General features: G+C 35.8%; 1 protein-coding gene across 7 annotated transcripts in view; it reads right to left on the bottom strand.

Annotated features, from left to right (window-relative positions):
• Positions 1-461: 461 nt before the first annotated feature.
• Positions 462-18,025, bottom strand: part of hck (HCK proto-oncogene, Src family tyrosine kinase) — a 40,300-nt gene continuing 22,736 nt past the window's right edge. For 2 of the 7 annotated variants that reach the window (XR_015523144.1, XR_015523142.1), the window contains 7 exons: positions 16,343-16,495; positions 13,850-14,032; positions 10,569-10,645; positions 7,459-7,612; positions 7,247-7,378; positions 4,704-4,965; positions 462-581 (listed from right to left, as the gene is read on the bottom strand). Coding sequence is in view for 2 of the 7 variants with exons in the window: in XM_087306531.1 (XP_087162657.1) it covers positions 4,763-4,965; positions 7,247-7,378; positions 7,459-7,612; positions 10,569-10,645; positions 13,850-14,032; positions 16,343-16,495 (902 nt within the window). In the remaining 5 variants the exon portion in view is untranslated. Of the gene's footprint in view, positions 636-2,813; positions 4,966-7,246; positions 7,379-7,458; positions 7,613-7,932; positions 9,711-9,759; positions 10,646-13,849; positions 14,033-16,342; positions 16,496-18,025 lie in introns of those variants that run through there. The other 5 variants (XM_087306531.1, XM_087306530.1, XR_015523143.1 and 2 more) reach the window with 4 other exon arrangements.

Genomic DNA, 18,025 nt, shown 5'->3' with positions numbered 1-18,025 from the left:
TAGGACAAAGAGGAGACGTCGTATTTTGGTGTCTGCAAATAACTAAATGTACAATAATTAGTTTTATATACAAAGCATATGAAATACATGTGAAAATGATTTCAGGTTTCAAATAAAATGTTAAAATATGGCTGAAATAATGTTCCATGGTCATTCAGTGTAACACTATATATATATATATATATATATATATATATATATATATATATATATATATATATATATATATATATATATATATATATATACTTATTCTGACCCGTGAATATATAAAAATATATATAAAAGAATAAAAACTCTTGCTAAATTAGATCATATTTGAACTGATTAAAAGTCTCTTGCGGACAAATGGGTAAAACCTAGTAGTTTGATAGATTGTGGTAAAGCATAAAGTATTTTAAATGATAAGTAATTAGTATTGAGTGATGCAGTGTAAAGTCTTTAATATGACTCTTTTTTTTCTAAATGTTCTGAAACTTATTCTAAATCATACAACTTTTTAGTTTTATAAACTGTTGTTACATTGAAGGGCGAGGCAGTGGCGCAGTAGTTAGTGCTGTCGCCTCACAGCAAGAAGGTTGCTGGTTCGAACCTCGGCTCAGCTGGCGTTTCTGTGTGGAGTTTGCATGTTCTCCCTGCCTTCGCGTGGGTTTCCTCTGGGTGCTCCGGTTTCCCCCGCATTGGGTAGGCTAAAGTGTCCGTAGTGAATGTGTGTGTAGATGTTTCCCAGAGATGGGTTACGGCTGGATGCTGCATAAAAAATGGCTGGATAAGTTGGTGGTTCATTCCGCTGTGGCGACGCCGGATTAATAAAGGGACTAAGCCGACAAGAATGTTACACTGAATGACATGTTATTGGGTATATTCTGTATGATTTATGAAACTTATGATTATGTATAAAAGTGTGTCTCGGTTACGAACATAACCCTCATTCCCCGAATAGGGAACAGAGGCGTGTGTCTAGATAAAGACGCTTTGGGAAATCGCTAGATGACCAAAGTGTCTTTTATCTAGACACACAATAGAGTTCCCATGAAAGGAATGTCTTGGTTAAGAATGTACAGTTGAAGTCAGAATTATTAGCCCCCCTGAATTAGTAGATCCCTGTTTATTTTTTCCCCCAATATTTTTTCTCTCCTAGTTTTCAACGGAGAGCAGATTACTAAACATAGATTTAATAACTCATATCTAATAACTGATTTGATCTTTGCCGTGATGATAGTAAATAATATTTGACAAGATATTTTTTAAGACTTGTCTCCACAGCTTAAAGTGACATTTAAAGGCTTAATTAGGTTAATTAGGTTAACTAGGCAGGTTAGGGTAATTAGATAAGTCATGGTATAACAATGGTTTATTCTGTAGACTATCAGGAAAAAATATAGCTTGAAGGGGCTAATAATTTTGTCCTTAAAATGGCTTTTAAAAAATCTAAAACTGCTTTTATTCTAGCCAAAATAAAACGATACTATTTTTTCCAGAAGAAAAAATATTATCAGACATACTGTGAAAATTTCCTTGCTCTGTTAAATATCATTTGGGAAACATTTAAAAAAGAAAAAAAATTTAAAGGGGGCTTAATAATTCTGACTTCAACTGTAACCCTCATTCCCCAAATAGGGAACAGAGACATGTGTCTAGATAAAGACACTTTGGTTGTAGCGATCTCCTAAAGTGTCTTTGTCTAGACACACATCTGAGTTCCTATGAAGGGGAACCATAATTTTTTGGTCTTAGAAAAATATATTAATCATCTCTTATTCTAAATAACTGTGATAACTCCATTATTAAAGATATAACATTATTCGTATATATATATATATATATATATATATATATATATATATATATATATATATATACATACACGAAAAATGTAATATATATATATATATATATATATATATATATATATATATATATATATATAAAATAAATCAGTAAAGTGAGTAAGGACAATATTATCTCTTGCGCGTTTTACATTAAAATGATAACTATAGAGCTTCTATTGTGCAGCACTCTGCGTAAGGCAAAGGGCTGTGCAGGAATTAGAAATGTATTCATTTACACATCATTTAAATAACACACCTACGCCTTCACATTTGATATCACTACATATGTATAAAGTCAATGGGTTGGCATGGATAAATTATCCACCTTTTTTTCCGCAGCCTGTGATGCTTTGCGTGAATTATGAGAATAACCCAAGACAATAGATGACAATCCGGAAGTCATTCGCCGAAATGGCATAACAGCTAACGCCAGTACCTGAGGAAGGAGCCCTGAGGCCGTTTTTATTTTAATGGATGTCAATGAAGGAGAGGTGTCACTTTACTGAATAAACAGCTTTTCTGATTAAACAACTTGTCATTTTATCAATCGAAAGCCTCTCCGCTGATCTTCAACATGTTAAACACTAAACAATGCATTCATGGTGAATCATTACCCTGATAAAAAGGCATTATAGGGAATGCTGCATCAGCTAGGTCTATCAACTGTGAATGCCGACCAGCAATGTTAAAGCTGTTACATGATCGGCTGAGGCGCTTATGGAATCCATGTTAGCCGTTACGCTTTTCCCGATAGTGAGTAATACACTGATTTCCATCTTCATGTAGTTTAGAAAATCTTAAATTCATATAACTGAAATTGTACAATCAATAGGGACAGTCTTTTTTTTATTGTGCACAAAGAGATGTCATGTTGTCTATTGTAATCATTCATTGAATATTTTAAAAAACTTATAGAATTAACAAAATTTTGGCGGACAGTAAATAATATCTTTCAGAAGGTCATGATTCGCACTCATTAAATAATTACTTTATATAGCTTTATTTTATATTATTAGGAGAAACATAACACAGACGTTTCAGCACAATGTCTTCACAATTTTTTAGTGTGGTTAATACAGTATGTTGAAACGTACATTTTACATTTACATTTAGTCATTTAGCAGATGCTTTTATTCAAAGCGACTTACAAATGAGGACAAGGAAGCAATTTACACAACTATAAGAGCAACAATGAATAAGTGTTATAGGCAAGTTTCAGGTCTGTAAAGTCTAAGAAGGAAAGTATTAATACATTTTTATTTTATTTTTTTAGTATAGTTAGTGGTATATCCAGAGAGGCAATTGCAGATTAGGAAGTGAAGTGGAGACTAACTAGAGTTTTTAGACGTTTCTTGAAAACAGCGAGTGACTCTGCCGTTCTGATGCAGTTAGGGAGATCATTCCACCAACTGGGCAGATTGAACGCGAGCGTTCGGGAAAGTGATTTCTTCCCTCTTTGGGATGGAACCACGAGGCGACGTTCATCCACAGAACACAAGTTTCTGGAGGGCACATAGATCTGCAGAAGAGAGAGCAGATAAGAAGAAGCAAAGCCAGAAGTCGCTTTGTAGGCAAACATCAGAGCTTTGAATTTGATGCGAGCAGCCAGTGCAAACGGATGAGCAGCGGAGTGACATGTGCTCTTTTAGGTTCATTAAAGACCACTCATGCTGCTGCGTTCTGGAGCAGCTGAAGAGGTTTGATAGAGTTAGCTGGAAGCCCGGCTAGTAGAGAGTTGCAGTAATCCAGTTTGGAGAGAACAAGAGCTTGAACAAGGAGTTGAGCTGCATGTTCAGATAAGAAGGGTCGGATCTTTCAGATGTTATAAAGTGCGAATCTGCATGATCGAGCAGTTCTAGAAATGTGGTCAGAGAAGTTTATGACTTGTCTAACTGATGACATAATGTGATTAACTGTGGGATAAAAGGGTGGAGTGAGATGATTGTGTCACGCACTGAGGAAGGCATTGTGTTTTGTTTCTCCTAAGAATGTAAAATAAAGCTATACAAAGTATTGAGTGTGAATCATGACCTTCTGAACAATATTATTAACTAGTTTAACACACCAAAAATATTTAAAAACAAGAGCGCGCAGTTCAAACTACATTACAGACCATAAATAATGCCCAAAACTACTCTCTACAAATCTTTCTGAGGGAATATTACAGACATACATTGAATATTACTGTACTGAAGGGAATGGAAATAGATAATTAACTGGGCCAACAAAGCACATTCATTTTCCTTCAGCTTAGTCGCTTATTTACCCAGGGTGGCCACAGTGGAATGAACCGCCAACTATTCCAGCATATGTTTTATGCAGTGGATGCCCTTTTGGCTGTAACCCAGTACTGGGAAACACCTATTCACACTTGCATTCATACACGCACTCATACACTACGGCCAATTTATTTGATTCAATTCACTTATAGTGCATGTCTTTGGACTGTGGGGAAAGTCAGAGCACCTGGAGGAAACGCACGTGAACATGGGGAGAACATGCAAACTCCACACAGAAATGCTAACTGGCCCAGCCGAGACTCGAACCAGCGACCTTCTTGCCCACCATGATGCCTGAACTAAACACAGTGAACTCAAAAAAAGAGCTTTGGCCACAGATGTGCTTGTGATTCGAATGCTACTTTAAAACATTAAGCATAGCGTAATTATAATGATGGATAAAAATAAAGTACGAGGCCAAATGTAACTGTCACTGTTCATTGATTCCTTTTTGTGGTACAACTCTATCATCTAAAAGGGTTTTATTCAGTTCTTTTGATTAGAAGTTCACGAAACAGACCCATAGTTTGAAATGCAATAGACACATGCAGGAAAAAAGGTGGATGTGTGTGTTGATTTCTTTGAGAGTTACTGATGTGAAGGATTGAAATAATTTGTGTGTGTGTGTGTGTATGTGTGTGTGTGTTTTTCTCAAGGTTGTTGCTGATACTGGCTCTCGGTGGCAGTGTAAAAGTCCTCCAGCACGCTCTGCAGGTACTCAAAGGTGGGTCTGTCCTCAGGCTTGTTCTTCCAGCACTCTAGCATGATGTCGTAGAGCTCTTGAGGACAGGAGTCCAGACGCTGCATGCGGTAACCTCTCTCAAGAGCACGGATTACCTCGGGGTTGGTCATCCCTACACAAAAACACACACACAGTGTAAAACAGAGAGTTCAGGAGATTCTACTATTAGCTGTTGCTTCTGTTACTACATAGTTAGTTCTGGGTCAATGTCTGAAAAAGTCATTTGAGTTAACATTTGTGTTTTAAACTGTATGGTTGCTCTGCTGGAAGTACCAAAACTGTAGCTTGCTAGTATTGCATCACATCATATTTATGCACAGCCTGTTCACTGGTTGTTAAAAAGCAATGTCTAAAATGACTTTCATATATTTTAGTTTGATCTACAGAAGACAGACACTTTGTAAAATGTCATTCAGTGTAACAAAAGTTTCTATACAAAAAAATCTGGCATATTAAAAGACATTAATACAATATTTTTAAGGATCACAGTGCAGCTTCAATATACTTATTAATTGTCATGTTAAAAGGATAGTTCATACAAAAATGAAAATTCTGTCATCATTTACTCATCCTTCACTTGTTCCACATGGTTTCATTCTTTTGTTGAACACAAAGGAATATATTCTAAAGACTGTAGTAAAAAAGCAGCATTTCTTGTTCCTACTATATGTCAATGGTTGCTTCATAATATCTTCCATCAGAATTGTTTGTTTTCAACTAAAGGAAGAAGTTAATAAAAGAGAGAGAACCACTGAGGAAATGGTGCATGAGGATGTAAATCTATATGTTAAATCTATATGTTTTGCGAGTATACTGTACTTTAACCACTTGGTTTAGTTCTTAAACGCGTTTTAAGTATAATCATGTATTATTTTATGTATTTAATCAGCATACACAAGTGTCTTAATTGGTTTTCATAAATAAATATGCTATGATGAATGATAATGGAACATTATTTTGCCCAAAATTGAGATTTAATTTTACAAACATAATTAGAAACATTTGTTTATATTAATGTTTATATTATTTTTTTTTTGTCAAATGTAATCATTTTAAAAGTAAAATGTCATTGTATAACATGACTGAACAGAATGTTTAATATTATTTTCATTTTAATTATTTAAAAAAATATTTCCTATAAACTCCAAATATAATGACATCAAGCATGCGTTGGATTAATTTAGTTAATGTTTTCTTTAGACTTTCTATTTATCAAAAGTAATGAAAATTGTTAACACAATTTACAACAATAATAATAATAATAATAATAATAACATTAATAATAATACTAATAATAACAATAATAATAATAATAATAATAATAATAATAATAATGGGCGAAGCAGTGGCACAGTAGGTACTGCAGTCGCCTCACAGCAAGAAGGTCCCTGGGTCGCTGGTTCGAGCCTCGGCTCAGTTGGCGTTTCTGTGTGGAGTTTGCATGTTCTCCCTGTGTTCGCGTGGATTTCCTCCGGGTGCTCCGGTTTCCCCCACAGTCCAAACACATGCAATACAGGTGAATTGGGTAGACTAAATTGTCCGTATGAGTGTGTGTGTGTGTAAATGTGTGTGTGGATGTTTCCCAGAGATGGGTTGTGGCTGGAAGGGCATCCGCTGCGTAAAAACTTGCTGGATAAGTTGGCGGTTCATTCCGCTGTGGCAACCCCGGATTAATAAAGGGACTAAGCCGACAAGAAAATGAATGAATGAATAATAATAATAATAATATTAATAATAATAAATTTTTTGTGGACCAAATAAACATTTATGTAATCATGCTAAATATTCAGCTTTATAGTCACATTAATATATTTTCCCTACTAAAAAATCCAGCTTAAACCAGCCTAGGCTGGTTGGCTGGTTTTAGCTGGTCGACCAGCCTGGTTTTAGAGGTGTTTTGGCCATTTCCAGGCTGGTTTCCAGCCATTTCCAGCCTGGTCTTAGCTGGTCAGGCTGGGAGATGACCAGCTAAAACCAGCTATGTCCAGCTTAAACCAGGCTGGTCAAGCTGGTTTTAGCTGGATTTAGCTGGTCATTTTCCAGCCCGACCAGCTAAGACCAGGCTGGAAATGGCTGGAAACCAGCCTGGAAATGGCCAAAACCCCTCTAAAACCAGGCTGGTCGACCAGCTTAAACCAGCCAACCAGCCTAGGCTGGTTTAAGCTGGATTTTTCAGTAGGGTTAAAATACTCAAAACAATAAAACAGAGATACAAATATATATTTATTTCATATTGCAAATGATTTATAATTGTAAACTTCTATTTAATTTACAGTAAAGTGATATTGCTTGATTCATTGTATTTTTGTTAACTAAACCATTTTGGTGAGCATAAGAGCCTTTTTTCTTAATTTTAGCGTGAAAAATGTAATTGATAACCGTGGAACAGTCACCTGGGTATGGTGTGCGTCCATAGCTAATGATTTCAGTCAGCAGGATGCCGAAAGACCACACATCGGATTTGATGGTGAAGGAGCCATAGTTTATGGCCTCTGGAGCTGTCCACTTAATAGGGAACTTTGCACCTGAGGTCACAAGAAAACAACATTAAAACAACCCATAAACATGCTGAAGTTTACCAACATGACTCAAATACCAGACAGACCTTCTCTAGCAGTGTATTCGTTGTCCTCTATGATACGTGCCAGTCCAAAATCAGCAATCTTACACACTAAACTTTTGTTGACCAGGATGTTGGCAGCACGGAGATCTCTGTGGATGTAGTTCCTCTGCTCAATGTAAGCCATACCTTCTGCAATCTAAATGAGGAAACACAGCCACATTTAGATTAATGCTAAATGCTAATGCTAATAAGAGAACAGGAGGTTAGTCGCCAACAGGTAAGATAAGCTATGATGAATTTGTGTGTCTGTGTGTGTGTGTGGTTGTGTGGTTGTGTGTGTGTGTGTGTGTGTCCTCTTATCGCTCAGGGCAGATTCACATCTGTCTTTTTAAGTGCTCGTAGTTCTCTTCCTCTTTCCAACTCAGTGTCGCACCCTTTTTTTTATTTTGCAACCGTCACGCACACTTGAACTCAAAATCATCACTTGTTTTTTTTTAATTAACAATGTTTTTTTTTCATGTAGACTAGCTAAAAATGGTTTTGAAATAGCTATTTGTTGTAGTATGCCATCAGAAATATCAATTTGCATTTCCAAACATTCATTTAGCCATTGTAATTGACCCTTAATCTCCAAGACTCTTCAAGAAAGTGATTATTTAAAGCTACCTGTAAGGTTTATCACAAGTGTAGCTAGGATTCTATTTACAGTAGTGCATTTTTTGTTTTAAAATGTCTTTTTTTATGTAAACACTACTCATTTGACTGATGTTTTCATTGTGTTTTAGAAAAAAACATCTCTGTCCATTCTATACAGCTTAAAACCTATGATATGTGACCATTCACTCACATTTTGCCGGCATCAGTACTTGCAGTCTATTGGTTATGTAATGGTCAAATGAGAGGGGCTAGATGGATCAGGGAACAATATGCAATAGTCTGCTATAGAAGACTAATCAGAGATCTATTGTGAATAGCTGTGCCTACGTTTTCAACAGTTTGCCTTGCTGCCCGTCTATACAAAATTCTTCATTTTCACTGGTCAAAGATGTCGGAGTAGTGTGGATGCCAGGTGTAACCATAACAAAATTCTTACTTCGATTTTTTTGTCCTGTTTCTTGACCAAATATCTAAAAATACTTAAATCAAACGGCATTTTCTAGACAGATACTGTCTTGTTTTCAGAAATACTGATAATAATTGAGTTGAGTTTTTCTTTAAAACAAGCATAATAATCCACCAATGGGGTAAGTAATGTAATATTGTTTCTCTATTCATTGGCAGATTATCTTGCTTGTTTTAAAGAAAAACTCACTTAATTTTGACCTATTATTTGTGGAAACAAGACAAACTTTTCTCCTTGTCTAGAAAATACTTCTAAATGCATACTAATATGCAAATGTATTAGTGTAAACAGTTTCTTTAAAAAACAAAGAGTGGTCACACAAATAGTTTCATTTATTTAATATAAGTTAATTCATAAATAAAATCCAATTATGAATTTATTTTTGGGGATGTCCCGATCAGTTTTTTTTGCCCTCGAGTCCGAGTCACTTGATTTCGACTATCTGCCGATACCGAAACCCAATCCAATACTTTTATAATACATAAAAAGTATAAAGAAAAGCGAAGAAAGAGATCCAGGATGTTCCTTATTTTTTTATTTAATTCACCTTATTTAAACATTCAACAACTCTGTTAACAAACAGAGCACTTCTGTGAGGTAGCTTGAACAATCAAGTAATAAATAACATCTATTCTTCACTTTTGGACTTTAGTGCGACAGTACAAAAAAATCTAATATGTAAAACAAATAGCACCTTAACTAAAAATACCCAACAGGCAATCCCAAGTTTACATATCTCTCAGTTTGCTAAGGCAATATTTTCATCATCAACTTGATAATACCTCCAGACCGCACACATACTTGTGCTTTATGCTTCCATGTTCTACTTTGCCTGGATTTAACATATATCAGTTAATATTGATATTTAACCTATAGCAATATTAAAACTCTACAAAAAAGTGATGTCACGCCGCACGTGTTGCTTTTCTGTGTTAAGTCAAGAAAGAGGTCTAACTCTGTGCCACTGCATAACTATCGATGTATTAAAAAATAATGAGAATTTATACAGTATGTTATATGCATACAGTTGAAGTCAGAATTAATAGCCGCCCTGAATCGTTGTCCCCTGTTTATTTTTTTTCCCCAATTTCAGTTTAATGGAGATTTTTTCAACACATTTCTGAACATAATAGTTTTAATAACTCATTTCTAATAGCTGATTTATTTTTATCTTTGCCATGATGACCGTAAATAATATTTGACTAGATATTTCTCAAGACAAGGTTAGGGTAATTAGGCAAACTATTGTATAATGATGGTTTGTTCTGTAGACTATGGAAAAAATATAGCTTAAAGGGGCTTATAATTTTGACCTCAAAATGGTTTTTAAAAAATTACAAACTGCTTTTACTCCAGGAAAAATAAAACAAATAAAAGCAAAAAGAATTTCTCCAAAAGAAAAAATATTATCAGACATACTGTGAAAATTTGCTTGCTCGGATAAACATCATTTGGGAAATAATTAAAAAAGAAAAAAATCAAAGGGAGTTTAATAATTCTGATTTCAACTTCTGTGTATTTGTCTGTTTAAGCACATAGCCAAATTCCAAGTGTTGCAGCACCTCTTTATCATTATAGAGCACTTCCAACAGACACACAATGTCACATTCATTGACTGATTTTTAGGTTACAAAGAAATGAATATGGCTTTAGAAGAACAGAAAAAAATGCAGCTGTTTTTATAATCATTTCATAGTGTTTTCATAATCGCTGTAAGCCTAAATAAAAAAAACGGAAACAAATAACTCTTGTACAATACAGACAGGGAACTGATATGATCTTGGAACAGTACAAAGAGAAAAATGAATAGACTGTCATGTAAATATCTACCACCCTCTCTTTCTCTTTCTCTCTCTCTCTCTCTCTGTCTCTCTCTCACACACACACACACACACCTCAACACAAACGTTACTGTCTGTCGGTTTTGCATTTGAATATTAAAATGAACTAGGACAAACCTGATGAAGGGAACTCTATGTGGGGGAGGAAACAAATTAACAGAGCAAATGAGGCCTTCAAAGCATCTCACCTGTGCTGAGAAGTCGATCAGTTTGGGCAGCTGGACTCGGTTCCCTTCGTCGCTTTTAATGAAGTCCAGTAAACTGCCTGTAAATCAAATGCACACAAATGTAAGTAACAGAGAAATATAAAGATATGCTTTTGCACACAGTGATGTTGCAATGTTTATTTTTGTATGAAGTATGAAAACCATGCTGTGAGGGATAAAAATACAATGGAATCTATTCTGATAATCCAAGATCACAGTCTAAGGCGCAGGTGTAATTGCACTTTTGCTATTTTAAGGATGCGAAAAATAGTCTGTGTACCCAGCGCATGTTTTAAAAGTGTTATTTTCTTAATGAGTTACGGGTGTGCTTTGGGCGAAACATTAATTTAACCAATCAGAGTGCCATCTACCATTCCTTTTAGGAGCAAGATGTGCAAGTAAGTGTTAAGCTGTGGCATTTGAGAAATTGATGCTGCATCGATGCTGAGATTGTGAAAATGTATCGATATTCTCTCTTGAATCGATTGTGAGCTCAGTTTCTAACAGCAGATCTCAATGTATGCTTTACCGACAGCTGTACGCTGCTTGCACTACAATTCCTTACATATAGCAGTCGGAGGTAAAATAATAATTAATAAAGTAGGAAAGGTTTTAGCGAATTACAAGAGTATTCATAGTGAGCTGTGTTTAAATTCATTTTTGTTGCATAAAAACCATCTCACATGATTTGTCAAATGCACAAGCGCTCTTCATCATGAGTATTTGAGTGTAGATTAAAAATAGCCATCTAGCTGGCAAAAAATAGCCTAGAGCGCCATCTGCTGATAAAAATTAGCCTAGAATGCCATCTGCTGGTAAAAACAACCCTAGAGTGCCATATGTGGTGAAAACCACTCTAGAGCGCCATCTGCTTGTAAAAACTAGCTTAGAGCCCCATCTGCTGATAAAAAAAACTAGCCTAGATTGCCATCTGCTAGTAAAAACCACCCTAGAGTGTCATCTGCAGGTAAGATCTGAATTAAAAACCACCCTAGAGTGGGTTTGCTCTGCTGGCGAAAACTAGCCTAGAGTGCCATCTGCTGGTAAAAACTACTCTAGTATGCCATCTGCTGGTAAAGATTAGCCTAGAGTAATCCGCTGATTAAAACCAGCCTAGAGTGCCATCTGCTGGTAAAAACCACTCTAGAGTGTTATCTGCAGGTAAGATCTATGATTAAAAAACACCCTAGAGTGCCATATGAAAAAACTAGCCTACATTGCCATCTGCTCGTAAAAACCACCCTAGAGTGTCATCTGCTGTTAAAAACTAGCCTAGAGCACCATCTGCTGGTAAAAACTAGCCTAGAGCACCATCTGCTGGTTAAAACTAGCCTAGAGCGCTATCTGCTGATAAAAGCTAGCCTAGAGTGACATCTGCAGGTAAAAACTAGCCTAGAGCGCCATCTGCTGATAAAAACTAACCTAGAGCGCCAACTGCTAGCAAATAACTAGCCTAGAGTGACATCTGCTGGTAAAAAGTAGCCTACAGCTCTATCTGCTGTTAAAAACTAGCCTAGAGCACCATCTGCTGGTAAAAACTAGCCTACAGCTCTATCTGCTGATAAAAACTAGCCTAAAGTGCAAAGGTTTTAGCGAATTACAAGAGTATTCATAGTGAGCTGTGTTTAAATTCATTTTTGTTGCATAAAAACCATCTCACATGATTTGTCAAATGGACAAGCGCTCTTCATCATGAGTATTAGAGTGTAGATAAAAAATAGCCATCTAGATGGCAAAAAACTAGCCTAGAGCGCCATCTGCTGATAAAAACTAGCCTAGAATGCCATCTGCTGGTAAAAACAACCCTAGAGTGCCATATGTTGTGAAAACCACTCTAGAGCGCCATCTGCTTGTAAAAACTAGCTTAGAGCCCCATCTGCTGATAAAAACTAGCCTAGATTGCCATCTGCTAGTAAAAACCACCCTAGAGTGCCATCTGCTGGTAAAAACTACTCTAGTGCGCAATCTGCGGGTAAAAACTAGCCTAGAGTAATCTGCTGATTAAAACCAGCCTAGAGGGCCATCTGCTGGTAAAAACCACTCTAGAGTGTTATCTGCAGGTAAGATCTATAATTAAAAAAACACCCTAGAGTGCCATATGAAAAAACTAGCCTACATTGTCATCTGCTTGTAAAAACCACCCTAGAGTGTCATCTGCTGTTAAAAACTAGCCTAGAGCACCATCTGCTGATAAAAACTAGCCTAGAGTGATATCTGCTGGTAAAAACTAGCCCAGAGCGCCATCTGCTGATAAAAACTAGCCTAGAGCGCCAACTGCTAGCAAAAAACTAGCCTAGAGTGACATCTGCTGGTAAAAAGTAGCCTACAGCTCTATCTGCTGTTAAAAACTAGCCTAGAGCGCCATCTGCTGATAAAAACTAGCCTAGAGCGCCAACTGCTAGCAAAAAAATAGCCTAAAGTGACATCTGCTGGTAAAAAGTAGCCTACAGCTCTATCTGCTGTTAAAAACTAGCCTAGAGCATCATCTGCTGGTAAAAACTAGCCTACAGCTCTATCTGCTGATAAAAAACTAGCCTAGAGTGCAGTCTGCTGGTAAAATCTAGCCTAGAGTGCCATCTGCTGTTTTAAAACTATACTTGAGCACCATCTGCTGGTAAAAACTAGCCTAAAGCCCCATCTGCTGTTAAAAACTAGCCTAGAGCACCATCTGCTGGTAAAAACTAGCCTAGAGCGCCATCTGCTGATAAAAACTAGCCTAGAGCGCCATCTGCTGGTAAAAACTAGCCTAGAGCGCAATCTGCTGATAAAAACTAGCCTAGAGCACCATCTGCTGATAAAAACTAGCCTAGAGCGCCAACTGCAGATAAAAACTAGCCCAGAGCGCCAACTGCTGATAAAAACTAGCCTAGAGTGCAATCTGCTGGTAAAAACTAGCCCAGAGTGCCATCCGCTGTTAAAACTAACCAATCAATTCAAGAAAAAATAGTGATGAATTTTGAAAATTACAGAATCGATGCAGAATAAAGAACTAAAAAATAAATAAATTAAAAACATCAGCGGAATCTGATAATAAAGTCTTTATATAAACGAAAAGGTCATGCTTATATATCGCAAGAGAAATTCTTTTGTGATAGGTGTAACTGAACTAAAAGTCTCGAGTTGTAAAAATGATCTAATCTAGTACCTTTACATGTGACTTTATAAAAACTCTAAGCCCATATCCCTCTCACCCTCTCATTTATCCACATTAAATATAATATTGCTATGTATATCCTGACTAAAGTGTTTGGAGTTGCATGCACCTTTCTCCATGAACTCTGTAATGATGTAAATGGGCTCTTCTTTGGTGACCACAGCGTTGAGACGGACCAGTTTGTCGTGCTGTAGGCTTTTCATTAAGTTGGCCTCCATAAGGAAAGCTTCCACAGACATACTGCCAGGCTTCATAGTCTTCACCGCCACTTTGGTGTGCTTGTTGTACATTGCTGAAAAGCAAATAGAGATAAGTCTCATTGGTACTGTACGCTTCATTTCACCACAGGATCTGAAAAAATTGCCCTGTTTCAGATCAGGTTCAGGATCAGGTCAGTTCTTAGATTTTCAGGTTAGTGTTTTTCTTTAGGTTTAAAATTAGTTAAATTATATTGCTTTCTATATATATATATATATATATATATATATATATATATATATATATATATATATATATATATATATATATATAGGCCCTATGAGCCCTTTAGTGTAATTGTATTGTTTACAAATTTTTATTTTTACTTATGTTTTAATTATATTTATTGGTAATTTAGTTTTAAAATTGTACTTTTGTATTAATATTATATGTTAGGCACCTAAGGTCTGTGAGTAACACAATTTTTATTCTCTGTATGTCCTGTACATGTGGTTGAATTGACATTAAAGCTGACTTTGACTTTGAAATAAGCAATAAAACAATAAACTGCAAATATCCTCACATGGCTTATTGCCTTAATGTAACAATAAAATCATAGATAACTGTTGGTGTAAATAATCTGTAATATATTCAACATATAATGTATGATATATTATAAAAATATCATCAAATATAGTCCAACATACTAAAAATCTAGCATACATCACTAAAATGTTAAATAAAATATATTTAAATATATTTTAAAAACATATTGGTAATATGATATGGATAGTTTTTTTTATCAATTGAATGAATGAATCAGTTAATAAATTAATGAATCAATTAATACATGAATAAATCAATCAATTCTTAAAATACATAGCTAAATATTAATAATAATAATAATAATAATGCATTTTATTTAAAGGCACCTTTCATGACACTCGAGGTTACCGTACAGGACAGCTAGAACACTCAGTTCAAATAAAAACACAATAAAAGTCAATAGAATACAATACAAACTTTAAAAATGCAGTCGGGTTAAAGTGAATAAGCTGTTCTAAACAGATGTGATTTAAGTTTGGATTTAAATTGTGAAAGAGAGTCTAAATTACGGAGATCAGGAGGAAGTGAATTCCAAAGCTGAGGAGCAGAGTGGCTGAAGGATCTGCTCCCCATCGTGACAAGGCGGACAGAGAGAACAGTTAGGTGAATGGAAGTAGAAGACCTGAGTGTTCGAGAAGGTGTGGCGATTTGAACAAGATTTGCAAGGTATGGAGGAGCAGGACTGTTGATGGCTTTAAAAGTGAGGTGAAGTATTTTATAGGTAATTCTGAAAAAGATGGGAAGCCAGTGAAGCTGTTGGAGAATGGGTGTGATGTGACAGATAGAGTTTTTTTTTTTTGGTGATAATACGGGCTGCAGCATTTTGTACCAGTTGTAATTTATGAAGAGTTTTGTTAGGGAGGCCAAACAGAAGGGAATTACAGTAGTCTAAATGGGATGTGACTAAACTATGAACAAGAAGGGCAGCTGAATGAGGTGTGAGGGAAGGACGTAACCGATTTATATTTCGAAGGTGGAAATAAGTGGACCGGGTGACATTATTACATGTGCAGTGAATCAAAGGGTGCTGTTGAAGATGACCCCCAGACTCTTAACCTGAAGGGAGGGGGTAATGACAAAATAATCTGTAGGAACAGAAAAGTTTTGTGATTTGTTTAAAGTGGATTGTACAAGTAGAAGTTCAGTTTTATTATCATTTAATTTCAGGGAGTTTGTGGTGAACCAGTATTTGTTGTCTGCAAAGTAGTTAGTAAGGGATGAAGGGGGGAGTTTGTGGTTAAGTTTGGTTGATAGGTAGACCTGGGTGTCATCAGCAATGAAAATGAATTTGGTGTTTGCGGAAAATATAACCAAGTAGAAGAAGATAGATGATAAATAGCAGGGGACCCAAAACTGAACCCTGGGGCACACGGGTAGTGACGGGGACTGATGACGAAGTGAAAGACTTTAATTGAATGAACATTCTGTTGAATATTCTGTTGTAAATGAAATAATCTAAAAGGCAAAATTGTAATCGAATATATTAAATATAATAATATTGATAATTTAGGATATATTTTCAGAAAACAGTTAAATAGTATGATACACGTTACTTTTATTTATTAAATAAATAAATGATACATTTGAGCAATTTCTAGTTGTGGCAGCTTTTCGACGCGTTAATGTATAATACACTACCAAAATTTGCAACACTTTAAATCTACTTAAAGCTTCACATAGCTATCAACTTCAATCCTGTATTTCACTTTGTCCAAAAGCATTTAAACCCTAAATAAACAACATTTTTTATCATTACACAAATTTGAATAAGCAATAAATCGATATGTGAGTGTCTTACCCATCCAGACCTCCCCAAACTGTCCTGCTCCCAGACGTTTGTCCAGTTTGAGGGACTCGCGTGGAATCTCCCATGCGTCTTTCTCCCAAGGCTTCTGAGGTTTGGGACTCAGACAGGGAGAGGTGAGAGACTGGCACAGCCCATCGCTCTGCTCTGTACAGCAACATTTAAACCATTGTTAACTTTAACGACAGACACTGTTGATGAATCAACTAATAGTTATCACCATATTTATCTAGTTTTCTAAAATGTTGTTTAAATTAGCAAAATTGGCATTATTGAATTAAATCTGTTCTTATTTGCATTTACAGCTGAAGGCCCTCCTATTATTAGCCCCAATGTTAATTTTTCTTTTATTTTCTGTAAGAAGATTTATTTCAACACATTTCTAAACTCAAGTCATTTTTAATAACTGATTTCTTTGCCATGATGACAGTACATAATATTTTATAGATATTTTTCAAGATACTAGTATTCTTAAAAGCTTGAATTGCAATTTAAAAGCTTAACTAGATTAATTAGTTTAATTAGACAAGTTAGGGTAATTAGGCAAATCATTGTATAATGGTGGTTTGTTCTGTAGACAATCGGGAAAAAACTGCTTTAGGGGGATAATTATATTGACCAAAAAAATAAATAAATAAATAAAAACTGCTATTATTTTTGTCGAAATAAAACAAATAAGACTTTCTCCAGAGGATGAAAAAAAATTATATAGGAAATATTGTGAAAAAATCCTTGCTCTGTTAAACATCATTTGGGAAAATTTAAAAAAGAAAAAAAATCACAGGAGGGTAAATAATAGGCATGCGCCGATCAGGATTTTCAGCCTATTGGAGTACCGATTCCTTGTCATGGTGATCTGCTAGTATCAATTCCGATGCTTTAAGCTTTATATAACCAATGCAGAAAGCACATTTTCCCTCACGCCCCCACACATCCTCCTCACATGTTGTAGCTGCTGATGTATATTACCTGGGTGCGCACGTGGGTCTTCCTCTGCTTATAAACAAACACTTGCGATCAGTTCATGAGATCGGCGGAGTACCGTTCGAGTCATGAAATGTGATTATCAGCCGAAACCGATCTCTGACTGATCAATCAGAGCATCCCTAATAAATAATTTTGACTTCAACTGAATTTATCGTACAATTATTATTTTTGTGAACATGTAAGAGTGTGCTGTAGTACTGCTGACTGGAGATTTCTGTCTCAGTGCAGGAGAAAAAATAGTCATTTTGAGAAAACGATCTTCAAAAATATAATTTGTACTGTCATTGAAATTCACACACACATAAAAAACTAAACGTTGACTCAACTTAAAATTGTAAGGCAATTTGTTGCACAGCTTTTTTTGGAGTTGACTCAACTTTTAACCCAAGTACTGTACTTAAAGGGTCACGAAACACCAAAACACATTTTTTTGAGCTGTTGACAGTCGTATATGTGTCCCACACTGCTAAAAACACTATTAGGACACTAATACTATTAGGTTGTTTTTTCGTTATTTCGAGCAAATTCGTACTTCCGGTTTGAAACAAATTTTTGAAGCTGCGTCACGGCCATGAGATCTTAGCATGTAGACTGGACGTCTGTACCTGGGAGTGCCTTATTACGTCTCTGAGTGTGTTGCATTAATGCATGAGTAAGACTTGGTTCAAACAAATAAGCGCGCTCTATTGT

The sequence above is a fragment of the Danio rerio genome, chromosome 23 (assembly GCF_052040795.2).
Source record: "Danio rerio strain M-AB ecotype USA chromosome 23, GRCz13ab, whole genome shotgun sequence".
In the NCBI taxonomy this organism is placed as follows: domain Eukaryota; kingdom Metazoa; phylum Chordata; class Actinopteri; order Cypriniformes; family Danionidae; genus Danio; species Danio rerio.
The sequence above is the reverse complement of the archived record's forward strand: the minus strand, read 5'-3'. Positions and strand labels throughout refer to the sequence as shown.